The sequence below is a fragment of the Equus caballus genome, chromosome 9 (genome assembly GCF_041296265.1).
Source record: "Equus caballus isolate H_3958 breed thoroughbred chromosome 9, TB-T2T, whole genome shotgun sequence".
In the NCBI taxonomy this organism is placed as follows: domain Eukaryota; kingdom Metazoa; phylum Chordata; class Mammalia; order Perissodactyla; family Equidae; genus Equus; species Equus caballus.
Window position 1 is genome coordinate 51,596,601 of NC_091692.1, and position 26,863 is coordinate 51,623,463.

The 26,863-nt window shown below is 36.4% G+C and overlaps 1 protein-coding gene across 13 annotated transcripts in view; it reads left to right on the top strand.

The window, feature by feature from the left end:
* The first annotated feature begins 13,673 nt into the window (after nt 1-13,673).
* The window catches only part of SLC26A7 (solute carrier family 26 member 7), a 132,265-nt gene continuing 119,075 nt past the window's right edge, over nt 13,674-26,863 (top strand). For 4 of the 13 annotated variants that reach the window (XM_070222274.1, XM_070222275.1, XM_070222273.1 and 1 more), the window contains exons 1-2: nt 16,633-16,754; nt 16,891-17,195. In XM_070222274.1, the coding sequence (XP_070078375.1) occupies nt 17,003-17,195 (193 nt within the window). In that variant the 5' untranslated portion in view covers nt 16,633-16,754; nt 16,891-17,002. Of the gene's footprint in view, nt 13,922-15,582; nt 15,823-16,605; nt 17,196-26,863 lie in introns of those variants that run through there. The other 9 variants (XM_014728043.3, XM_070222270.1, XM_070222269.1 and 6 more) reach the window with 8 other exon arrangements.

Consider the following 26,863-nt stretch of genomic DNA (forward strand, 5'->3'; position numbering starts at 1 on the left):
TCTGGCTGTGGCTGCTATGAAATGCCTTTCTTTTCTTTTTCTTTCCTTTCTTTTTTCATGAAGGATTAAGACTCTGGCACTTGGGATCACTGTGTTCCAATTTGCAGTTTAGGGTGGATTATTTTAAATCCTGAAACTGTGAGGAAAAGATGGGGCCATAGGTAGACTTTAGGTTCCTGATTTCAAGGCAAGAGGCAAGTACTGGATGACGCAGGGCAGTGTGTGTGTGTGTGTGTGTGTGTGTGTGTGTGTGTGTGTTGTCTTTCTTCCTTGCTTTGATTCTTTTCCGCTGCTAGGCAGGAATTGGAGCTCAGAGAAGCATCTGACATTACTACTATGGCCTTCCTTTGATCTAATAAAAACTTCCCAGTCAGAGTGCTGGGGCCGCTTTGTGTTGCTTTTTAGAACATTCAGTGTATGTAATCTTCATCTATTACACTGTATAATTTTGTCAGAGTGTAATGTAACAAAAATTACTCAAGATTTTCAAGCTAAGAATTCCTTTTAGGATGGAATTACTCCTTAAGAAAAAAAGAAACTGATCTGAAGTTAATTTTTTTCTGGATGTATTTTAAAAGTACATGGGCAATAAAGTGCTACCTTCCTGATAGAAATAGTCACGGAATTATGTTCTTTCAGTCTAAGCGTTTTCAGAGGTTATTTCTCTAACCAAGTGAATTTGTTCGCAATATGTTATTTTATTTTTGTTCGTAAGAGTATCTGTATTATGAACCAGAACTTTGATGTGTTATGTTTTTAGAGGGTTGTTTAGAGAAACTGAGAGAATCTTTCATGTGACAGACACCAGGTATCTGACTGCTGATTCCAAAATTCTCCATTCATGAAAGGGATTATTTATTGTTAGAAAAGAACTTTCCCACTGTACGGTGCTCTTTATATAGTGTGAAGGGGATTCCCGTTTGCTTAGTACTGATAGATTTTCCAGGGCACACGTCCCATAATCAGTTGTCTGGTTGAACATGTCCTGCTGAATTTCAGAGACATCTAAGGAAATCACAGTGGCTTAGCCTGGGGACACTAGAGTGCCAGAAAGCTTGAGTAGGTGACAAGGAGGGAAGAAACTAGTGAAGATGTTGCTAGGCATGTGAGATTGGCCTATTTTGTGGTGTTGTGTTTGTTGACAGAACACCCATAGGACTCTAAGTACTGTATAAAAGAATCAGACACTGCCTATACCTAGCAGGCTTATATTATCTCTATGACACCTCAATCTAAACAAAATGTTGATTTTTCTAAGGAAAAAGCGTTTAGAGAATACAGGTTATTGAATGAGGTGATCTTTTGAGATTCCTTCTAGTACTGTGATTCCAAGAAAGGCTATGCATTCTGAAGCTGGCAATTACCGACAAATTAAGGTTTGACAGTTCCAGCCAAGAATGCTGCTCAATATTCGTTGGGAGATCTGAAGTATATTGGGAATATTTCCAAGTTGGTGGAGAATGCCATGGATTTGCATGATGCTTCCATGGTCTTGCCTGATTGTATTTAAATTGTGCTTTTTTGTTATCCTTTTGTGACCCTAATGAAAAAGCAACCCTGAAGCAGAGGGCAGTTTATTTCAGCCTAGTTAAGGTGCATCAGGGTGACTCTTGTAATTATGTAAATCAGGGTAAGGAACAAAGAAGTTGGTCACTGAAGAGAGTGTGGAAAGACAATAGGCGGCTTTCCCCTCAGAAAATGCGGGAAAGGGGCACGTAACCTGATGTTGTTTCACTTTTCAGTCAGATATGTTCCTGAAACCTTGAAAAGGTAAAGTAACTTGTCCAAAATAATACAGTGTGTCAGTAGAAAAGCCTAAACTCTTAGCTCCCTGTTTAGTTCAATGTGTTTTATTTCAACTACGCCTATGCCTTGCTTACAGAGAGTCTTCCAGAGAACCAGAACTCCTACAACATATCTTTTTAACTTCTTTGTTACTACACAAGTGCTACTCTCTGGACACTTAAATTTGTACAGTTATTGTCTTCCAGCCCTGTCACTCTCCTTCATTCTGTCCTTTATCTCTTCTTTCTCCAACACTTTCAAGGACGATATTCTAAGTTTGCGTTTTCAGAAACATCTACTCATTCCAAATAGATCAGATGGTAGATGTAGAAGACTAGGGCAATAAGAAGAATGGATTCAATACTTTTTGCTGTGAATCTGGAATTCGTTTTCATATTTAACTTAGTTTAATGTGTTTTCAGCTAGTATATTTCTCAACTGTCTGAAAGTTTTGGTATCTGTTTTTTTCTTGTTCTTCAAAGTGTGACCACCATCCCTCTGGGTGTGGAATGTTGGTCAAGAATATATTTTGGAGATCACTAGCTTTATAACTTAATTGGTTTTAATCAAGTCTGGTTGGTTATATCACAAACTTTTCTTTTTAAAACTCTTACACAAAGTGTTAAACCCATTATTTTTCAGAATGGCCCCCCAAATCTTCATTAGTTAGTTTTTGTAGTAGGAAGCTCCTCTAAGTCTCTCAAGAAGTAGATTCCAAAGTAGAGTAGTTGCTTACCATTAAGTTGTTATTAAAGTAGTGATAAACACACACACATATTGTTCTTGCATGGGTTAAAATTGGGTAGCTCTTCTGTTATTATTTATGAAAATGCTGCAGAGAGACTTGGCTTCACATATCTTTGCCTTCTTTTCATCTGCGTAAAATACCTGGCTCATTCTCAGTTCTAGTGAGGGAACTGAGAAACTAAACTTTGAAATATTTGGTGTTCTTAAATAAGATAGCCAAACCTGAATGAGCTCTATATTTTTTTCAGACAGGAAATGATCATAGTTGGAAGCAATCTTCCTATTCAATGAATGGACATATTATAGCCAAACAGTTTTTGTATTGCTACTTGGTTTTCTCAGACGTATTCAGATGAGCAGTACACTCAAGGAGGAGCATGTCATTCTTTTCCTCTACTGACTCACATAAGTGAGTTCAAGGGGACTGTGCAATATCTCCTGTTACTTCAAAGTTAGCTTTTCTTCCAACGGCGGTTACTGATGCCTGCAAATAGACACGACATGAGTTAATGAGCTGGTTTCCCACATGTGCAGGAGTTGGAGGTCCTTAGAGGATTAAGTGCTCTGGCTCTGTTGCTATAACTGGGATTTCTGCAGGGTAGAATTGTGTCTAGGCTTTCTACCTCTGGTCATTGAGGGCTTAACCCTAAATCCTAAAAATAAGCATTAAGAGGAGAAGGAGCAACTAGAGGAGGTGGAAAGAAATATTACAGGATATATGTTCTTGCTCATGTTTAGGACTGACTGTAAGGACTCTGGCATGTGCTTTCTAGTAAATTATCCATGTGCATGTTCTTACTCATTTCTATCAGGAGAAAAAGAGAAAATCAGAATTCCCACCAGTTTAGGAACATTGTAAAACAATGTCAGCCATGAAATATTTATGAAAGATTTTGGCTGAAGGAGAGTCTGGGGGAGGAAACAACTGTGAAAAGTCTAGGAGGCACAGAAATATTTCGGTAATTGAGAATCATTGTCTGGGGATTTAAGAAATATATCTAAAAAAAGATTGGTTCTCTAAAAGAACTGATTCCTAATGGATGTTTAAAATATATGTATTTCTCACAAACAGGAAATATTTCTAACAGTCATTGATTAATAGCTCTCAAGTCATATCTGAGTTGATATATTACCAGTTTCAATGCCAAGTTTACTTAATTTAACCATCTGCTGACCGCTAGGCCATGGGATTCTGGTTTGAGACTTCTATAATGTTCTCATGCAAGAAATAGTTTAAATAGGGTCAGAGTAAAATCTCCCCCAAAGGTTACTGGTGATTCTTAATTTCTCTTGACCTTTCTGGCAGTGAACAAAAACTGCACTATTCATTACTTTTGGAAACATTTACTTACATGTATAACACTATGAGCTATAAATCTCTTATCTCTTTGAGAGGCCCTCAGGACAGAGGCTATGAAATTTATCTGGAGTAGACACTAGTCCCCAATTAATACGGAAAAAAAATTGTAATAGAATATTTATATCTCAATTTGAGTTTCAGGAAAATAACATCTTTTCTTTTCCCAAAGTAGAGCATAGATCCTCTTGACTGCGTAGGAAAGAAAAGAGAAACATCTAACCTAAATAGAAGGGATAAAAATTGAAGCTGGTAATTGAGTAAGCTTTAAACTTCATGTTTCTGACTCTTCCCACCTCCCCCTCTGCTTCTGCCAAGGTTTTCAAGGACTAATAGAGTTAGGAGAAGCTGTGAGAAGTCCAAAATCTATTTGAGTTGTTTCATAATTAAAACCTCCTGGGCAGCAGGCATTTGTTTCTTTAACGAAGTGCGTTAGCCTGTCAGGTGAAAGTAGGTAAAAGCGGCAGATGGCCAATACCCACCTGTGGGTAGAGCACACATCATTTAATGAGACGAAGTCAGAGGACTTGATGTAATATGTTACACAAAATATTAGTTACCATCGGTAGTCATCACTGATATCAATTCGTTGAGTTCTGTGGAGATACAAGCCCTAGCAGTCTTGATCTAGGTGTTCTTAATTGTTCATTATTGACTTGACAACCACTGGGTGACACTGTTGCTTCACAAAGTTAGTGCAAGACACCATTAACCATGTTAAGTTACATAGGAAACACTTGTTTATATTTGTTATAAGCATATTGTTTATAGTTTAAATATCAATATGTGATTTCCCTGCCTGAGATTGAGCTAATACTGATTGTCAATATTATTACAAATAGTTCTGACAATACTGCCTACTCTATAAAATTTATACATGCTTAGAATAATACAAACTTCTACTACTGCTGCTGCTACTCCTAGGGCCATTCGCCACCACACCAGTGTCTAATATTTATAAACTAGTTACTTTGTGATGACCTTTGTCCTCTAGGTAAATTACATCATTTAATCCTTCTGTCAACCAAACTTGCTAAAGATTATGAAGCTAAGAAGTGGCAGAACTGGAATTCAAACCCCATGTGATTGCTACTCTGGCCCCTTTATTGACAGATGTGGTAGTTGGTCATACAACAAGCCGGTGGTAGGACATGACCTGAACTCTGTAACGTATTTCAAATCCAGTCACCTGTATCAAAATAAGAGGGCCTAGGGAAAAATAGGGGAGTGGGTTTAACATAGACATACAATTTCCTTTCCATGAGTTTTAAAAGATGTTTGTGGGAACTCGTGTTTGTGAAAAACCTCTGTGTCTATTTGATTATACCTACTGTTATTTTTATTCATAGCAGGTAGCCTTAACTTAAGATTGCTAGATAAAACACAGGTTGCCGGTTAAATTTGTGTTTCAGCTAAATGTCCCATGCAAAAATCTGAATTTCTGGTAAACAAATGTATTTATTTTTGTATAAGTATGTTCCAAATATTGCTTGGGGCATATCTATATTAAAAAAATAAAACTTATTCCTTCTTCACCTGAAATTCAAATTTAACTACGTGGTCTGTATTTTAATTTGCTAACTCTGGCAACGTGACCCTACCTATTATTCCAGTTAATTTGGGGCAGCTTAACAAAAACTCACTCAATTCTCCTCCTCTCTATCTCTAACTCTCTCCCTTCTCTCTATACCTCCCCCTCCATTCCTGTCCCTGGGAGTTATATTTGTCGTTTTAGAGGATGATGTTGTGATCTGTACCTTTATCCTTTTGCTTCCTGCTTCTTTCCAGACTTGGTCCATCTGGTACCAGGATACTCATCTCATTTCCACTCTTTTCCTCTCTACCATGTCTTTTTCTCATCTATAAAAGTGACTAGAGATTTCTAACTCAAAAAACCTCAAGCTTCCTCTGCATCCTATTTGGTTTTACTTCTTGAAAGAATAGCTCCTATTTCCTTATCACTATTCACTCTTCAAAGATTAACTGCAATCTGATTTCTGCACTCATTGCTATAATAAAACTTCTCTCCCAAAAGTTATTCAACAACTTTCTAATTGCCAAATTCCATGTTTTTATAAGCCCTTGTCTTACTTTCTTTCCTCTGTATGTGGCAGTGTTCTATCTCTAATCCCTTATTTCAGTTTCTCTGTATTATTTTTCATGGTTGAATCATCATCTTCTTGTGATAGCTTCTGAGATTCTCAGTCTCCATCTCCATTCTAATAATGGCATCACGATATACTCAGTTACATAAAAACTTTCCTCTTTGACATTTTTTGGCCCATTTTTGTTTTTTGCTTTATTATGTGGCTTCTATCTCCACTACATTCTTGCAAACTTTTGATTTTCAATCTGATTACCTTATTAACAAAAGGAAGAGAATTCTTCAAAAGAATTTAACAGGAAAGGAGTCATGTTCCATCTTTACCACCTTAGTCTCCTTAGCTAATGACTACCTGGGGCTGACAGGAATAAAAGGCGTATTCTTGTGGAGGGGTTCTTTATTTTTCTGGACTTATGGATAAGTGGATAAGCTCTATGCTTTCAACTGGTCACTATTCGACTGTGATCTCCTGGCCCATGAAAATGGAGGTGGGACATGAAAATACTTTTCTTATTCTTTTCCTGAGGTGCGTCATCAGATTCAGAATTTTATTGATGAATGTGATATAAACACTTTCATTACATTCACTGTTTTGAGCATTATCCGCTCAAGATGTTGACTAGAATGTGGACTGGATCATATATACAACGTGCTTATTTCTAATCCCAGAAATCAATTCCAGAAGGTCAGTTTAGACCTGAACTCTTAAATCTTTGTCCTTGGTTTTACTATCCTTATTATAAGTCCCCTATGGTATAATACTCCCTCGTTCTTGAGACTTCTTTGGGGATTGGTAATCCATGGAGATGCGTCAGAAAACATTCTGATCATCTTGTATAATTTTTAAAGCAACCCATTAAAACAATGGCTTCCAATAATAAGAACATTCATTGGATTGGAGACTCTGGGAGTATATATTTAACTAGGTGGAGATTTTCTTCTAAGTACAGGTTAGTAGAATGCCCATCAAAAATAATTTCTTCTCTATAGACAGCTAGAAGAATTGATAGGCATAAATTCTATGTGCTACTAAGCATATTCATCACTTCTTACTTTGCTCTAGTTTTAAGTTTCTAAGTACAATAAAACCATGTATCTACGGATTGGGTTGAGACCCACAGTAAATTTGTTAAAAGTGATTTATAGATGGAAATGTGAGACATGTTTCTGCTAGCTCTCATAAAAAGTTCCCTTAGATGAAAAACTCCTAGAGCAATGACGGTAAGTCTACACTCTCACCAATGCTCAGGCAGATATGACTAACGGATCTATACAAACTTTCTTGCTGAGCGTGGATGCACTGCTTCAGAATTCTTATCGACTCCACATTTCAGTAATTCAACTGAAGAACTAATTCATCTGTATTGACACAGGATATGCATGACCTTTTTGTTAATCATATTCAGAATGTAGAGGATAAATACCAAAAGATAAAATAAAGTCAAGAGTTTAGGAATTTCAGGACCACCTTGAAGACATGACAAAGTTAGGAATCTGAGCTGGGAGAATGGAGATGACATGCAGATCTCCAAACTAGACAGGAGACCATGAAACATATGACCATGTTTTGAGGATAAATAATGCTGTAGTCCAAATCAACATTTTGGGTTCAAGCAAGGCAGAACCCAAGAAAATAGATTTGGGTTGTTATTCAATTTGGAGGCTAAGTAGACCTGTTTACAAAAAATTATAAACTGGATAAGATTGTCCATCCAAGGAGAAGAAGAAAACATTCCATTCTAGTTGAATAATGAAGAGAGTAAGACATACGTGGTGGTATTCCTTTATGCTTTTAATGCATTAGGGCATATTAAAAACTCAATTCAAAACTGTTGAAAGACTCACACACATTATTCAAATCATCTTAGCAACTAAAGAAAGAACTTTATAGGTGATAACAACTAACATTTATCAGCACTTCTCCCATATGCCAGGCATTGTCTTGGTACTCTACTTATCTAAATCCTCTCCTCAAAGACCTTGAAAAATTGGAATTCAGCTTTGCTTGCCAATGTGCTGGTTGGTTGTCTGGCTCCACAGTACACTTCAAAGATTTCTTTATCATTGTTCTCCTTTTGAGGTGAATAAAAAGTAATGTTCCCTGGAGCTTGGTTTAGCTGCTCTAGTATATCTATTTTTTACTGCCAATAATATAATGAATATGGTGCAAAATATCTTTGCAATCTATGTGCAGTGTAAACCTTGTAACTTCTGGGGTAAATTTCAGTTAGGCTACTAATTAACTGGGAGAATGAGAACCCTGGTACTAGTCCCTGTATACTACTTTTGGAAGTGAAAGAAATGCTTTATGGAAGGCCTAAAAAGGCCTTTGAAAATTTGAATTTTCAATAAACTACAATAGTTCGAGCATTTGTCTATGTTTTCTAATAAATAATAAATTTGTAATTGTTCACTGTTTCTTTTTCTATTTGATGCCACTATCTGAGTTATACTTAGCCACCAAATTTGATTTCCGAAGGACAAATAAGCTTGAGCACTGAGAATTTCTGAATATTATTATATGCTTTTTGGTAACAAGACATTAGTGGTAGCCCATATTTAATTTTGTTGTCAGATGTGGAATGTAAACCAGCAAGTAAATACTAGCTCAAAAGAAAAATATATTCCAGGCTTTAAGGTCTCAGGAAATTCTAAGCATGAGTGCTCTAAGTTTTTATTGGAGAGTCAATTGATCCAGAAAACTAGACATCAGTAAGTTTTGTGGAAGTCAACATGTGACAGGTCAAAGAATGTCCTAATGAGATCATTCAAAAGATGAATTTATTATATTTCTGGGCTGGTATAAGATGCCAGCCCCAAAAAGTTTCACTGGAACATGGGGAAAATATCCACCAATAAAAATGACATCGTTGGTGATGATTCTTTGCCAGTTAGACCCTAATAATTCTACTTCTAAGGAAATAATCAGAAATCTGATTTATGATTTATGCCCAAAGTTGTGTATCTCAGTGTTATCTATAATTAAAAAAGCAAAATAAAATAAAAGCTGGAAGAACCAAAGTATTTACTTCTAGGAAAAGGTTATGTAAACTGTGGTACATGTTTATGAAGGAATATTGTGCAGTCACTAAAAAATGGTGTTCTCTAAGAGTTTTCCAGGGTATGGCAAGGCTTATGATATTACACTCAGTAAAATTGAAGTTATGTGTACAGTAATGTCTCAATTATGTAAAGAAAAATATTTCATAGGAAAAAAAAGAGCTGGAACAAACCATACCAAACTTTTAATCAACAGTGTGATTATAGAACATATTTTTCTTTTTAAAATACTTTTCCACACTATGCATAATTTTCTATTTTATTATAGTAATTTGACTATTTAATAACCTGAAAAATGAAAAATATTGGGAAAATAAATGGCTTCTGAATTTTTATCAAAGTGCAAGTGTTCTGCATTTTGCCCTACTGATCCTTGACACAAAGTATATAAAACCATAAAGATTGACCATGGAAAGTAACAGCAATGGAATGAATAGGAACTTGGGTTTTAACTTTTGCTATTTTAATGCATATGGATATATGAGAGCAATTTGGTTATTTTTCAGTTTGTAAGTTTACTCATAGTTCATGTAGGTAACAATTATCTTTTGATAAAAACACTTCTTGTTGCAAGTAAATGAGAACCCTAAAGGTAATTACCAGGTCTGCATCTTAGAATAGTCCCTTATTTCAAGCATAAAAAGCTGAGTGACTGTCTCTTGGGAATGCTATAAAAATAACTTTTAAAAAAATAATTTTTATAGCATTCAATTTTCTTCCTTATGGCTCACCTCTAGGTACTACTTCAACTTTAAGACTTAATATTTAATAAGGTTAACACTACAAGATCCATGCTGGTATTGAATTCCCACCAAAAATAATTGCATAAATCAAACTCTGTTTGATACTGTTGGGGAAATTTACTCTTTTGGACTGATCTCTATGAAGCAATATAAGCTTATGGAGTATTTTAGCCATTTTTCTTTTTAGTGACAGAGCAGTTCCAAATAGTTCATTTTTTCTCTACTATGATTATCCCTTCTACTTGAGGACTCTGTACCCAGAGGGAGAGTCTAATGAAGTTATTAGACAAACTCCATTATCTCTTTTAATAAAAGTACTAGATTGAAAAGTTACATGACCACTAAGGACATAGTATATTTGATTTCAGTAATAAGTTTGATATGAACTCTTAAGATACCTTTTTGGACAAAATGAAAAAATTCTACTTAGCTGACTGTTTTCAAATAATTCCTACTAAAGAATAAATTTCAATCTGAAGGACAGGGTCTAGTAGATGTCTCTGGTTTTTCTTATTTATTGATTTGAATAAGGATAGAATCTACAGACACTGGGGAAATGATTAGAAGGAGCAATCCTAGAGACTCACTCACATAGGGTTAGAAATAGTTCATGTTTCCATCAGCCAGAGTGAAGAGCTCATGAACCACAGAGCATCAGGTTTCGATTTGGATTTTGCCTCAAGAGTGGGAATAAATGCTGCTCTGGTCCCACCTATCAGCATAACCCTTTCAGGTCTTGCTTTTAATCTCTGAGATGAAAAATACACTGGATGGAATTCACAGTAGATTAGACATTGCAAAATCAAAGATTAGTGAACTTGAAGACATAACAATATAATTTACCCAAAAGGAAACATTTTAAAAGCCTGAAAAAAATATATACAAACAAACCATCTGCAAACCGTGGACAATATCAAATAGCCTAATATATATTTATTTGGAATCTCCAAAGGATGTAAGACAGAAAAAAATCTTTGAATAGATAATTGCCAAACATTTTCCAAATATTATGAAAGCTGTAAACTCACAGATTTAAGAAATTCAACTAACACCAAGCACAAAAAGAAAAAAGAACAAAATATGTTAGAAGGAAGAAACGATTTTAAGAAATTGCTTAAAACTGGTGGTAAAGAGAAAATCTTAATAGCCGTTAGAGAGGAAAGACACAACACATACAAAAGAACGATAAATATGACAAAAAATTTTTTGTTGGAAACAATGCAAACTAGATGACAGTGGAACAACGTCTTTATAAAAGCACTAAAATGAACAAAAGGTAAACAATGACAGTGACAACAACAAAAAACCTCTGTCAACCTATAGTTCTACACTCAAGAGAAATATCTTTCAAAAACAAAGGCAAAATAAAACCTTTTTCAGATACAAAATCCCTGAAAGAATTCATCCAGCAAATCTGCACTAGAACAGGTGTTAAAGGAAGTACTTCAGGCCGGAGAATAATACTAGATGAAAATCTGGAGTTTCCAAGGAAAAATGGAGACCAGTGGCCTCGTGTCTATGTGGGTAACTATAAAAGACTTTTTAAATTATTTAAATGTTTTTAAAAGATTGGCGATTTTAAAGCAAAAAGTAATAATATATGTCGGGGTTTATCACACATGTTGACATAAAATGCGTGACAACAATGGTACAAAAGAAAATGGAACTATGCAGTTGTAGGGTCCTTATGCTAAATGTGAAGTGATATGATATCATTTGAAGGTAGACTTTGATAAGTTAAAGATGTGCATTATAAACTCTAAAGCAATCGCTAAAATAAATTATAGCTAATAAACCAACAAAGGAGATAAAATGAATCATAAAAAATATTCCAAAAGGTAGTAATAAAATAAGAAAAATAAACAAAGAACCATGGTAAAAATATAAAATAAATAGCAAGATGGTAGATTTAAACTCAACTATATCAATAATCACATAAATGTAAATGGTCGAAGTACTCCAAATAAGGCAGAGATTGTCACATTGGATTAGGGAAGCAAGACCCAACTCTACGCCACCAACAAGAAACCTCCTTTAAATATAAAGATACAAATAGGTTAAAAGTAAAAAGATGAGAAACATGTATGGCAAATAATTGAAGTCTGTAACACCTCCCTCCTTCCCTCCCTTTATCCCTCCCTCCCTCTCTCTCTCTCTTTCTCTGTCTGTCTCTCTCTCTCTTCCTCTCTTTCCTATGTCTTTGAAAATGCCTTGAATCATTGTAAAACATGTATTTGAATTTAAAATTCTTTTCCCTGGGCATTTTTTTACTTCACTAGAGCTATCTCCTTTTGGCCCCTATATGGGTCAAAATAAGTCACAGAATATAAAATAATGGCAGAAAGAAAAAACATGGTAACGAAACAGACTGGAAAGTGCTATTTAATCCAAAGAAAGCAAAGTAAGGCACATTAGCAATCAGCACTGAGAGCACAGTATTTTGCTCAGTCTACTGTACTGCTTGGCCTGTCATGAGTGAAACATTAACTGCACTGTTCAAGGCTGTAATTGACTTATTTATGTGCATCCATGTTTAAATGTAATAGTATTTCTGAAATGAACAGCACCATAAAAAAATTAGAGCTTTTTTTGGGTAGCACTAAATAAATCAGTCGTGAAGCTGAAGGATTCTTATGTGTCACAGAGGTTAGGATAAAGACTAAAGACTGGACATTTTAAGTAGAAGATCTTGGCTCGATAATTGGGAAAAAATGTTCTAACAATTAGAATGTCTGAAAATCAGAATGGGCTACTTTTCTAAGCCTGTTAATTTCAGTCATTAGAAGAATTAAAACAAAGCTTGGATACAGGGCTGTGCCAGCCTATGTGAAATTTTGGGTAAATTAAGAAAAGCTACCCTGTCTGGGTGGATGACAATAAAAGCTGCTCTCTCTGTGTGGTTGTATCCCTATGCCAGTTACTAGAATTAGTGAGCAGAACATGGCCTTAATTTCACAGCCTCTGCTTTATTTTTTATTATTTATTTTTATTTTTTTATTGCAATAACATTGGATTATAATATTATGTAGCTTTCAGGTGTACATTGTAATATATTTTGAATTCTGTGTAGATTACATCATGTTCACTACCCAAAGACTACTTACAATCACAGCGTCTACTTTTCCTCTCAGATGGGAACCTTCTGCAGTGTCCTCTTGCTAGAAATGCTGTAGATCAACTTCCTGAGGTAGACTAGTTTGAAGTTGATGTCCCCTGAGGTTTATGAGTCTTTATTTCCAAGTGTAAGCTTCATATAAATCAGTGCTTTTGGTGTCCCAGTCTCCACACAGATCACATTCAAAGAAGCATAATACCATAATCTAAAGTAATGTGAGAAGAATTTCAATCTTTACTAGTGTCTCTCAAAAACCATTAAATGTGATCCAATTTATAACCTGTACACCATTTGTCAAAAGATTCTTTCTTCATTAGAGCCTAGCTCAATCCCCTCATGCTTCATTTGCTCTAAAGGCTCTCACTTGCTAACCCTCTAAAATTTTCTTTCAAACCCTAGCCCATGAGGTTTTCTATCTCTGTTTTGTCTCCTACCTTTCTCCTGCATTTAGTATCTCATTTTTCCTCCTTCCGTTCTCCAGATTCTATAATATAAGAAAAAGCAATTGTGTGGAAAAATATAGAACTTCTTTAGATTGTGAGAGAATGGGGAGAATTTGAGCAAGTAAAGGTAAAATTTCTCCTTATTTTTCCCACTACTGTTTCTAGCTCTTTTTCTCTCTCCATCTGTTCTGATTCTTTAACAGTGCAGCCTGGAAAATAGGCTGAGATAGACTAAATGATTCTTGGGTGAGTTCAGGAGTAGGGACATTCAAATTAATATTTATACTTACTACTTATTGGTTGAATCCTATGTCTGCAGAACCTTCTATTAGGTCCCAAGAAAAGAGGCAAAGCAAGTTCTGTGAATAATCCCTACCCATAAGGAATTTACAATCTCATGAGCAACACTGGATAAAATCACATGAAATAGATTTCAAGGAAGAAAACCAGTAGACCGTGAAAATGACTACAAGCTGCACACCCATAAATAGCCTAAGGGTTACCTGGATGTTGGGTATACAGCATGGACAGAACTGTGGGGAAGCCAGTGAAAGTTTCATGAAAGAGGTAAGTATTGAGTAAATGTTTAGATGAGGAAAAAGACCGTGGAACTAGGGAAATTAGGACAGAGATATACTGAAGAATCAAAGCAGTGTGCAGCAGATAGTATGTAGACTTATCTGCTGGAAAAGAGGGTCTAGGCAGGGTGGGAAGCCTTTTTTCTCAAGGGGAATGCAATTCTCCCTTCTCTGAGCTCCTATAACACTTGTTGTGTGACTTCGTTATTAATTTATCCCATTCTGCCCTAAGTTGCTTATACATTTTTCTATTTCCTTCATTAAATAACTCCTAGGAAGTAGAGACAATATTCCCATCCCCCCATGCCCCCACCTTCTAAAGCACTTCAGACAGAGTCTAGAAAAAGTAGTTGTTCAATAGATACATGCTTAATTAAATAGAGTTGATGGGAAGCTAGTCAGAGTGGGTAGGGATGTGGAGAAGGGTCACATGCCTGTGCTAATGAGTTCAAGTTTGATACTGGAGATTGCTGGAAGTTAAAACATGTTAGGGATGTGATCAAAATGATATTTTAGGAAGAGGAATTTTTTTGTCATTCTACATTGGGAAGTGGAAGATAATAAATAAGTTTATCTTTTTATTTATGTAAGCGTTGGCTGGACGTTTGGGAAGAGTTGTTTCATATATGATGCGTAGTACTGAACTTTAAGCTAATTTTAGTCATTGATACTTTTTTGGATTCTCTAGAGATTTTATTTTTTAAAACTTTTTACCTTTTGACCCCCTTTTGAAACTTTTGAATAAATATGTTTAGTCTTCTTGAATTTCATGGGATGGTTCAATGTACTCTAAGAATCTCTTGAGTGTCGATAAATTTCTTCATAAAGGTTTTTTGGTATTGCTGATTATAAGTAGGAGTGATACTACACTCTGGAGGGAGATTTTGGCATGTTTTAAATACCATGTAAGTACATGCAATTGGAAAAATAATCTGGAATTGAAATTCCAGATTAATACTTACAGAAAAGATCTTTAGGAAAGATTTCTTCTAAATTTTAGGGGTTTTTTTCATTGAGAGATTACAGAACTATTTTATCAAACTAATTTCTCATCCCTCCTGGTCTTAGGAAGTTTTAGAACAATTGCTGGCACTAATATGTTTAGATACTTCTTTACAGACTCATCTTCAATTCTAATGAATTTTTTGTTACTAACATTTAACACAAAGGTTTCTTTTAATGGTTGATATTATACAAGTCACAGATGTTGACCGGTGATTTCCGTCAAGCTTTCAATTATTTTTCTCATTTTATCAGCATAAACTTGAATTTATGATCTAAATTTGTTTTGAAGAAATATCCTTAGTGTTAATTTTGATTATAAAAGTAACACTACTCAGTATATATATAGCTCCTGAATTTCTTTGTTTGTATACTGAGTGGAGTATATAAAGCAAAGTTAAAGATTGCTGTTTGTGAAGGAAAAGCAACATAGCATCTCTATGAAAAGTGGATTCACCCATCCGGTGAGTCCACCTCTCACACCAAAAGAATAGGGGTAGAATGCTGCAACTCAGTCTCTAATGAGACTCCAAACCTAAACTAGTGGAGAGTTTCTAAATTTAATATGATGTAAAAAATTGCAAAAATATAAAGCAAATTCTATTCTGTACATATGAATAAAGTGTACATATATTGCTTCATATCTAGGATTCACTGGATTCTAAAAGAAAAGTAGTTTTGCACAGATAGAAAGCCAGTGATGTCATCTTTGGAAGACTGAGAGAGTAACTCTTCTCCGTAATTTAACAACACTGAGAAAAGGTACAGCAGGCACCTTGGAAGGAGCCAAGGGATCCAAGCACTTTGTTATTCCAAAGGCTTCCAGAAACCAGATTTCAACTCTCTGGACAAATAGGCATTAAAGGGCTGCAGCAAACTATACACATGGTATTCTTTTTCTTGGCTTCACAATTTTTAGTTAATATATTGGGTTCTTGGGTTAATTCCAATAGCACAGCTCATAAATGCAGGCCTTTTCTTCTAGGGGCTGGAGGGAACAATCATAAAATAAAACTTTGACAGCCTCTCTGTTCTATTATAAAATGTAACATCCTTTCTGAAAAAGAGAAATCCCCCAAAAGTGAAAAGAGGGCAGCACCACAAAAAAGTTGGGGACACTTCAAACAATAGTTTGAACCACATGTTATTCTTCAAGAAATTTCAGTTACAGTAGCATGAATGTAGATTATATGTCTTGGAGAAATAGAGAAAGCTGAATGAACAATTTCAGAGATGGGGAAGAGCTGTTGCCACAAATATTTGTTCATTGTGATGCTTATTTTCTTAACCTGTGAGATGAAATTTCAGTTTATGAGAACTGGCTATTCTGTTCCCAGACTGGGCAGTGGCTGTCTGAATGTTTCTGTATGAATGAAAATCTCATCTCCCAGGGAATAAAAAAGATAAAGATATTTAGCAATGCCCTCTTATGTTTCTGAATTTTGTAGAACTGGCAGTCGTTTGATACACTGAAAATACGTTCTTCCCAAAGAAGTAAGGCTAGATTCTTTGAATATGTTTTGCATGACAGACCCCTTTGGCAGTATTATGTTTTTGCATAGCTTGTAGGGAGAGACTGGACGAGCTGAATGCTCCCTGGTTCATTAGCATAACCCAGCCCATTTCCAACACACGCCCAGAACTACCTCATTAGCCATTGGGATTGGAGCCAAAAACATAAGACTACAGTGAATATAAGGGGAATTACTGGCGAGAGAGCTCTAGACCAACTTAGTACTGAACCCATTACTTTTCCAAGATTAGAAAAATATTACACTAACAGGAACCATTTCTCCATCTCATTCAGATAAGAATTTAAGGTTTTAATCTGTATCTTTTACCTGGAACAATTAACTGCACCATAATAAGACATGCAGCCTGGCTGCATATATTTAAGCACTTCTGTTAATCTCTCTTCCTCTCTCTCTCTCTTTTATTGATTTATGTTTTGGATAGCTTTGACATTGTAAACCACAGACGAATTGGAGCCTCGCATTGAAAAGAGGTGTTGTGCAACGAATTTTTTCTTGTCTAAAGAAGTTTACTTTTGCAAGAGGGAATCTGAAAGATGACAGGGGCAAAGAGGAAAAAGAAAAACGTGCTCTGGAGCAAGATGCATACCCCTCATTGGGAAGACTTCAAACAGTGGTGTAGAAAACGACTACCTATTTTGGAATGGGCACCACATTACAATCTGAAAGAAAACTTGCTTCCAGACACCGTGTCTGGGATAATGTTGGCCGTTCAACAGGTGACACAAGGTAATGTACTGCGTTTGATTTTCCTGTTTTATGCAGAATAGATGTCACTTTGCTTTCTTGGAAGAGTGTTGTCACCTAAGATCTGCAGTTCTAATAAAATAGATATTTATTTAACTTTAGGGGAATAAACATATTGAATATCTGCATATAAAAGTTTTCCTAGTTGTCTCTTTTAAAAATCTTTTGATAGCTATTAGCATTGAGCCAGTTTTTGAATGGCATTACATATTTGCAGTGTTAAAATTCATACTATGTAAGAGTGAAAGATCAGTAATTATAAGAGAATGAGTTTTTATAGCTTGATTTTACTGATATCGTTTCCTACTTTTGCTGAATCAAGTTATGAAATATCTCCGGGCTTGCACACATTCTTTGTGAACCTAATTAACAGCACACAATTACCTGTTGTATCTTTAAGAGTTGCTGTAAGCAAGAAACCAGAGTTTTCTGTACATAAAGGAGGCTTTTTGCCAAGATCATTATTTGCAAAGAGAATCCTGTATGTCCTTAGAGCTTATGTTTTTCTGTTCATGCCTATTTAATTCTGTATCACATTACATACTGTATTCATTTTTCAATGAGAAATTTAAACTGGTGAGAAGTCTGATTTTAACTTTCCCAAAGCAGATTCTAAATGATATTCTGGATTTAGATAGGTGTTTCTGTTGCTAAAAGCTTTTAGTTAACCAGTGTGCATGCACGTATGAGCTTGTATGTGTTTTCCTTAAAGGCATGTTCTGTTTGTTGCATTTTTTTTTTTTTTTTTTTTTTTTACTAATTCAGGTAATAATTTCCTACCTGTACCAAGCAAAGGAACTGATTTCTCAGCCTTGAGAATTTGGAACACTTTCCTTGGCCTAGGCTCTGTAGATTTATATTTCCTGCGGTTTCACTACCTCCTGGGCTTGAAATATTATTCATACTGTTAAATTATAAGCACTCTTTCAATTGAATTATTCTCTAGCTGGAACAAACACATTGTGTATTTGCGTTTTTAGTATGGTTAAGAACATCTGCACTAGTGGCTTTTCTTTAAGATCCATAATACTATCATACTTTATGGGATTCCATTTCCCTGAATAGTCTTGTATTACATTTTTAATAACCATTTTGCCAGTAGCAAAGCATAGTAATCTTTTATAAAAATGCAAAGTAAATAACAGGTTAGGGCATTTTGAGCCTTGTTTTTATTCAATTTTAAAGACAAAATGAGGCACTACCATGTGCTTTGAAACTGGTGATGAACTTACAAGGGCTTTTTCACCAGATAGTTTCAGTTTATTTTACAAATTTATTTTTCTTTAATTTAATGTAAAGTGAAAGAGAAATATATTTTAAAAAATAATTTGTTTTTTCATCTTTGTGAAATATCAGGCTAATAAGGAAATTTGGGGATATAGTAAAGATACCTATGATTCCTCATTAGTGATATCATTTATGTGTAAGTCTTTGGTAGTTAATTATATGGCTTTTATTTGGGTCTAGATTTTGAGGGATTTTGTTTTATGATTCATGTATTTCATTGATTATGAAGGAACACATTGGCCAGTTCCCTCCTGATGAGAAGCAGAAAGCTTACTCAGCCCTTGTGTCTTGGAAAGTTATGGATCTGATGGCTGGTTCTCCTGGACGGCTATGAGTGATTGGACAAAGCTACACTGCCAGAAAGAACTTAAAGGTTTTTGTTGGCGAATGAAAAGACTAATCCTTCTAAAAGCACCTATTCTTTTAAAAACAATTCTTTCAGACTTTCTCATGCTTACCCACTATGGAGAGATAAAAAGTGAAATACCATAAGCTACCATTTGTTATAAGGGCACTGTGCTAAACCCCTTATATACATTATCTTCCCTTATCCTAATAAAATCCCAAGAGACAGCAGTCTCTTCTCCATTTTCCATCTGAGAAAATGGAGGCTTAGAAAAGTAAGTAATTTTCCCTGGACCTCATACCTGATAAGTGGTAAAGTCAGGTCTTGACTCCAAAGCCAACACTTTAACATTTTATACTTTATACTCTACATTGCCAAAATAACTAGACTTTTTCATAATACCAATGTTATTAGTAATAGAAGACATTTCTTTGGAAAGGTACAACTATTCTTCCCTTCAAATTACTTTTGCATTTACGTTTCATCCCTGCAGTTTTTAGACTCAAAAGCCAAGTGACAAGGAAAATAACTACAGTAGACATAGAGTAAGGAAGGCATTTATGTATCATTACCCTCTATTTGTGTGAGTACAATGTTGGCAATCATTATCGGCTCCATTTATTTAGGAAAATTAGAATAAGAATAATTTTTACTTTTGCATCATAACACAAACAATAGAAATAAATACCTGTTTTCACTCTACTAATCTTTGAAGCAGCTTTTCAGTTACTAAGTGAAATTGTGGAATTCAACATTTTTTGACCTACAAATATGAAAAGTTATATGCTTTAATCTAGTAGTTGTTATTCATTCCTCTCTCTCTAAAAATGCATTTAAAATTAAGAAAGATAATGGAAACTAACATTTGAGTGTTTTCTGTATGTCAAATACCAAGGAGCCAATTTAAAGTACTTTATTAAAGAATTCCCCATTGTTAAATATAGGTGCTTGTCAGTTATCTTCATAGTTGACTCTATAGCATTTTCCGTTTTGACTATACTCTTTCTAAAACCCTTTCTGCTCTTGATTTTTAGACACTGCTTTTTTGTTTTTCTCTTACTATCTCTCTGGCCTTCTCTTCTTATGAGTCTCCACATATTTTGCCTCCTACTTTATTTACTCATTAAACATCAGTGTACTGGAGACTCAAACCTCCAAAAATGCCTTAGGCTGTTTAATCTGCATAAGAGGCTTTAACCACCAGCACTGTGCTAGTTAAACTTTCTTCTCAACTGGAGATCCCCATATTCAATTATGCAAACCTAGAATCTTTTAAAAGCACTTCAAATTGCAATATTTAGTCTTCTAAAACAAACAAACTGAATGGCACCACCATCCTAACCAGAATTATAATAATAATAACAGTAATTTTCAGGCACAAACACAAACACTGTTGTAAGAACACTTGGGATATATACAAAACTGAGGCCAAGAGAGGATAAATAACTTGCTTAAAGTCACACAGCTAATGAGTGGAGGAGTTAGGATTTGAACTCACGTAGTCTGGCTTCAGGGATTGTGCTGTCAGTTTTTTACTAGACTACGTCTCACAGAGGATCTCAAGAGTCATTCTCAACTCTTCCCTCTCTTTTGGTACTCTGCACGCTAACATACAATCAGCCACCAACTTCTGTTGTCTCTATTCCCTAAATATCTTTCCAACCAAGTAGTTTAACCTCATGCTCCCCAGCTCTTGCTGCTGCTCTAGTTCACGGACGTTATTGAAATCATCATCTTGTGGTTTTCATTCTCTGCTTTGTCTCCTCCTGTAGGCCATATGCCATACTGTAGCCAGAATGACCGTAAAAATCTGAACATACCATTTCAGAATTCTTCAATGACCCTCTATTTCTTCCAGGATAAAAGCCCAATTCTTCAGCATAATCTATTAGATCGTTAGTAATCTGGGACCCTGGATACAAAGATCTGCTCAAAGAGAGCTCTCCTCTGAGAATCCCTTCCAATCTCCTCGGAAGACATATGTTTTCTTCCCTCCCACTCCCTTTGTACTGTTTACACATCTCTATGATAGGCCTTCACAGATTGTATTAAAATCTTTTGGTACAACTCTTTTCAGACTGGTCTGTAATCTCTGGAAACAAAGACAGTGTCTTAATCTTTATATTCTTACCAACTTGTATACCACCTGGCACATAGAAGTAGATTTTTCAATAAATGTTTGTTGGAAGAATTAAAAATAATTTAGCTCCTGAAACCTCGATTGTTCCATGGTAGGATGCTGCCTCTCTAGGAAGGAAGTTGAGTTTAATTCTTAAGTTTTCAAATTCTTAATATTTCAAAATAAATGTAATAAAGATACTGATAGCAAAAAATATATTAAAATATGAGTAATTTCTTCCAATTCTTCATACTTTCTTGAAGTTACAAACTTGCAGCACTCCAGGCAAATCTGAGAAAAGAAATGTTTCCTTTGTCCCAGTCTTAATTTCTTCTCCAGCAGACATTAACAAGTATGTATAGTTTATATAAAAATCATATGCCTGGTTTCTCTTGAAAAGGGGGATTATACGGCCATATGGTGCCCACATTCCCACGTGGCAAAAATCTGCTAGACCTTAATAAAGGCTACCTCCTTCAGAGAGGGCATTCACTTTGCATTTTGGCACAGTCCCCACCACTCACATGTGCACTGCCAACTCTTCCTGCTAGTATTCCCATTACCTGCCTAGCCCTCGTCTGACTCTGTCTCCCCTTCTCCCCTGCCAAGACACGTTTCTTTTTCTTCTCCTCAAAGACCCCCGGTACATAGTTGTAGATTCTAGTTCTAGGTCCTTCTGGTTGTGCTGACACCTTCTAGTATGTTTTGTTGAAATGCCTTGAACTTACTCTTGAATAAAACCTTTATAGAGAAATTGCATAAGATTATGTTCTTAACTTAGATCCATAGAACCTTTATTTATCTATAATTCTATGTATTTTCTGTTCCTTATTTTAGAAAAGAGTTCTGGGAAGGATTCAATAGGCAGTACCAGACTACTAAAGGAATGATTGCCCCTCCCCAAAATAAATAAAGCATAGATGTGCTTATTTCAAAGAAAGAAAGAGAAATTTTAGATTGTTATTTTACCATGTTCAAATTTTTCTTAAAAAACATTTGTATTTTTTAAAATACTTAAAAAATTTGGAGGCTTTCACTACTAACATCAGGTAAGAATCACTACAGTTAGCATCTGCCGCAATGTTCTTTGATGTCACATAGGACCACACTACAGAATGTTTTTGTGGATGAGCAAATATTCTAGAGAATGTCATTGACTTGAAATGTGTCACTAACATGGTTGGCAATCTAAACAGTATAAGACTTTGGTCCCTAGAGTATTTAGTTCACATTCTAGCTGGGATGATCACTTGGGCGAAACAGTTTCTCTGTTTCCAACCTGAAAACTCAAGCATTGAGACGGGGTGGAGGCCTAAAATGCATGACTTGCCATATAAGAACCTAATACACTGAGCAGCAATATGAGAATGTTTTGCCTTGCATTCCAAGGGATCACCTAGAATTCTTGTTCCCAAACCATGAAAATTTTATGCTACCATTGGGTTGCCCGATTTTCAAACCACAGCGTTTGGACCACAGCGGGCCACAGACAAAAGATGTATGTTCCTTATAATTACGCAGAATGTGTGGCATTCCTGGCACCAAAACATATGTGTGGAAGCTGAGCTTCATTGCACTCCTGAGGGCAGCTTAGTGACATGTGGAACAATAAGTGGAAATTCCTGAAGCATACTGAGTGGCAAAGATTAAAGGCTTGTCTGGGAATTTTTCTCTGCATAGTCAGCCTTGAGGATGCAGAACCCTAGCATTAGCTATGTATCTCTAACCTAACTCTCTTAATCACTATATCTTCCTGCTGGTAACTTTTCTCTTCTCCAGCAACAATGGCAGCTAACTATTGCTAAATAGGCCTAAAGTATACTTGCCCTGATCCACATAAAAATATACCCAGGAGCAAGTAACACTCTGCTGGCTTTTCCCTTCTCCATTTCCTCTAACCTAGTGATCCACTATAGCTCCAGGCTTTATTCAGCATTTCTGATTTCCTTTTGATTTTTCTTAAATATAAAATAATGATGATTTGTATATTAAAGGGCCATTTACATATTTCTACACTTAGAATAATGCTCTCTATAATATTTAGACCTGTTCACCTGGAAGAACCATGACCTTCCTTTCTAGGGTGTTGAGAACTTGGCAAGGTTTGCAACAAAATAGGCACTGAATGTGAAGATAAGGTGTGTGGCTTATATAGTAGTAGACTTCTGTTTTTTACCAGCTAGGATCCATCCCTGCTTCTTTTAGTAACTATGCCTTGGATTTGTTTTGGGGAACAACGCTTCTTCCATTTTTAGTATACATAATTTAGATGAGGTTATAATTTTGGCTCTAGTGATGGAGTCCAGGCTGATCAGTGGACTGAGTCCCCCTCAGGATTCTCAACCTTGGGGACCCACTGGAACCACTGTGGGGCTTGAAAGAACACTGGTACCTGGGTCCCATCTCAAGCAATTAAATCAGATTTCCTGGGAGTACTTCCCAGACATTGAGGCATTGTGTTTCTTCTTCTTTTTTCAGTTGTCCCAGATTCTATTGTGCAACTGTGTTGAAAGCTGGAACCAGACACAGCTGTTGGTCCAGGTGAAGGCTTGTGGCTCCAGTCTTGATAATTAGCACAATTCCATACACCTGGCCAGTGAGTGGTTCAGGGACGAGATCTGCCCCCTAGGCACAAGGGTGTGGATTTACTACACAACAAGTCAGTCATTTCTTACTTTATCATAGTGGCAATACAAATGACCTGAGAGGTCCAATTGGTCTGGGTCCCAGGGTATGTGGGACCTTTTAGGAAGAGACATCTTCCTTTGTGCTGGGACTACTGACAGTAAGGATGATGCACCTCTATAGACTCTCATGGCCTCCAGAGCCTGAAAATGAAGCCATCCCAGCAAAGGGCATAGCAGAGAGAAACCTAGTCCTGATGACAGCTAGTACGCCCCTGACTTCACTTGCCATGCAAACACATTTTTGTCTTTGCTTAAGTAGGTTTAAGTTGGGTTACTTCTAATCACTTTAAATACACGTTTGCATGTTACTACAGCTTAAATACGTTATACAAATTGTTTTTAATTCTACAAAACTCAGCAAGGTAGCTATTATTATATTTTATATTTTCATAAGAAAATATACTTTATATTTTCATAAGAAGAAAAATTTGAGGCTCAGAACATTAGATGACTTACCCCCAATTCTAGTACTGCTAAGAGGAATTCAGACCAAATCTGCCAGGCTCCATCCCTCACCACTCACTGCCTTCTGTTCTCTGGCTTGCTTGAGTATAGCAGACATAACTTGAGTGGGACTGGGGCTGACTCTGGGCAACAGAACACCTGAGCCTTCCTTCACATTAACCCCTCAGGCTGCCCCTTCCTGTGAAGACATGGCACCTTCCTGATCAAACTTCCCAGAGAGCAGAAAAAGACTCTGCCAGTAGGAAGAAGTACCTATACCAGAGATCCTGCTTTCCCTTGAGAGCCTCTCGCTGCCCCCTGCTAGACTAGCTTAGGACTAGACAGGGAGGGAGATGTGCCTTCATACTGGCCTGAGCATCAACAAATGATAGCTTTTACCATTCAGCAGAGGGGACACAAGGATAAAATGTTTAGATGAGACTTTGCTAAAGGCTAGGGGGCAAGAAAAGGTAAAAACAGAGTACCATGAATCTGTAACCAGGGTTCCTTGTCTTCACTTGGTTTGTTCCCTTTTGTTTCAGCTGTGCTCTCCTCTATCAAAGTAGATGCCATCTCTAGCCCTTATCACCCTCAGCGCAGAGCACCATTGTAGACATTTGCTCTCTCCCATTCTGAGTTCCAGAGAAGAAGATCTGCCTTGAGGTCTCTTAACTTTTCTGACACTGGAGATGTCTGCCCACCAGGCAAGACTCTCCATACTCCTGTCGCAGCCATGAGCCTCAGGAGCATAGCTCCATCTCATCTTAGTACCATTTCTATAATTAAACAACATTGGAGGCCGGCCTGTGGCCTAGTGGTTAAGTTCGTGCGCTTCACTTCAGTGGCCCAGGGTTTCGCCCGTTCGGATCCCGGGTGCAGACGTGGCACCGCTCGTCAGGCCATGCTGAGCCGGTGTCCCAAATAGCAGAACCAGAAGGTTCTACAACTAGAATATACAACTATGTAGTGGGGGGCTTTGGGGAGAAGAAGAAGAAAAAAAAGAAGATTGGCAACAAACGTTAGCTCAGGTGCCAATCTTAAAAAACAAAACAAAACAAAAACACTATAGCCTTGTTTCTCCAGTCTTTATTCTCAATCATCTTTTCTTTTCTCTATATACATTTCGTTTTTCATGAGCTAATCCTTATACATAGCTTCAATTGCCACTCTGCTGCTGGTGAATTGTAAAAATATATTTTTAGCCCAATTTTCTCTTCCTAGTTCTAGATGTAAGTATCCGGCTGCCTATTGGACACCATCTTGATGCCTCCCAGGGACGTATTTAAAACTGGACACATCATTCTCACTCTTGAAATCAGTCCTTATCCTCTATTCGTCATTCCATTGAGAGTCATCCTCATCTACACAGTTGTCTGTGCCAGAAATCTGGCAGTGATCTTTATTGCCTTTGCCCCTTAACAGCCATATTCAATTAATCAAGTTCTATAAATTTCTTCCTCCTAAAGTCTCTCAAATATGTCTGATGCCCATTGCCCATGTGGCAGCTTCCTTGGTAATAGTAGATATTGTAATATTTGCTAAATCCTTAAAATTTGCCATAAACCATGCTAAACACTCATGGTGTATTTTATCAATTAATTGTCATCATAACCTAAGAGCTTGATACCGTTATTATCAATATTTTACAGATGATGGAAAGCTGATTAGTTTGCTTGCAGTGCAAAGTAATGCAGTTTCTATGAAACAGAGGCAGGGTTTAAATTCGGGTCTTTCTGACTCCTGAGCCCATACTCCTATCTTAATTTAGTCACCGTCATTCATTTCTTGCCAGTTAGAATGTCTGTTCATTTATAGTTTTGTCCCTCTGTTATCTATTTCAAACTACAGCAACAAAAAAATTAAGTTAGATAGTGGGGATCTTTGTCTTAAATTCCTTCAGCTACACCATTGTAAATGGCATTTTAATCTGCTATCTCACTATATAGCATCCTTGCTTCACACCATCTTATTGGTCTCTCTCACCTTCCCTTACTGTCTTTCTTCTCATCCCTTCCCTCATGCCTCCCTGGAACTCCAAATACTTCTCTGAAACTGAAACCACAGGTGTGTTTTTATTGTCTTGTATAATGTTGGGAGCCAACATTTAAATATTAGATTTCATTTTAAAATTGAGAAGTTTTTTTGTTCTTCATTTAGATCTAATCATCTAACAACAGAGGGCTTATATTCGTGAATGAAAACAGTAGGTTGAGTTGACTGGTGCCTGCACCCTTTATGTGTGCACGGACTTTCCATTTGTCACATGCCCCAACACTGCCTATCTTTTTACATCAGTACCACCTCAATCCTGTTGTTCATTCTCTTCAGAACCAAAGCAGCATGTTCTCAAATTCAGCTGGACACTTTGATTGTCCAAACCTGTCAAAGTATTCAGAAGAACAAGATATTTAATATAAAAGTAAACACTAGAAGGCAGTTGTGGCTATAAATAACCAACTTTCCTCTCATTACACGGATTGGACTTTTGAAAATATTTTTCAAGGCTCTTAAATATCTGGGTCTCATTTATCTCTCCAGCCATATGTCTTCTTATCTTCATCCTATGTTCTGGTTACACTGAACTGCTCTTAGTGTTCTAATGGATCATGTTTGTTTTGCCTCAGGACATTTGCACAGACTGCTCCCTCTTAAATGAATGTTCCTTCTCCCCTTGTCCCCTTCGCCTGATTATATCTTAGCATATTTTAGGGCTGGATTTTGCCCAGTGGTTCTCAATCTTGGCTGCATATTTTTTGGCACTTAAAAA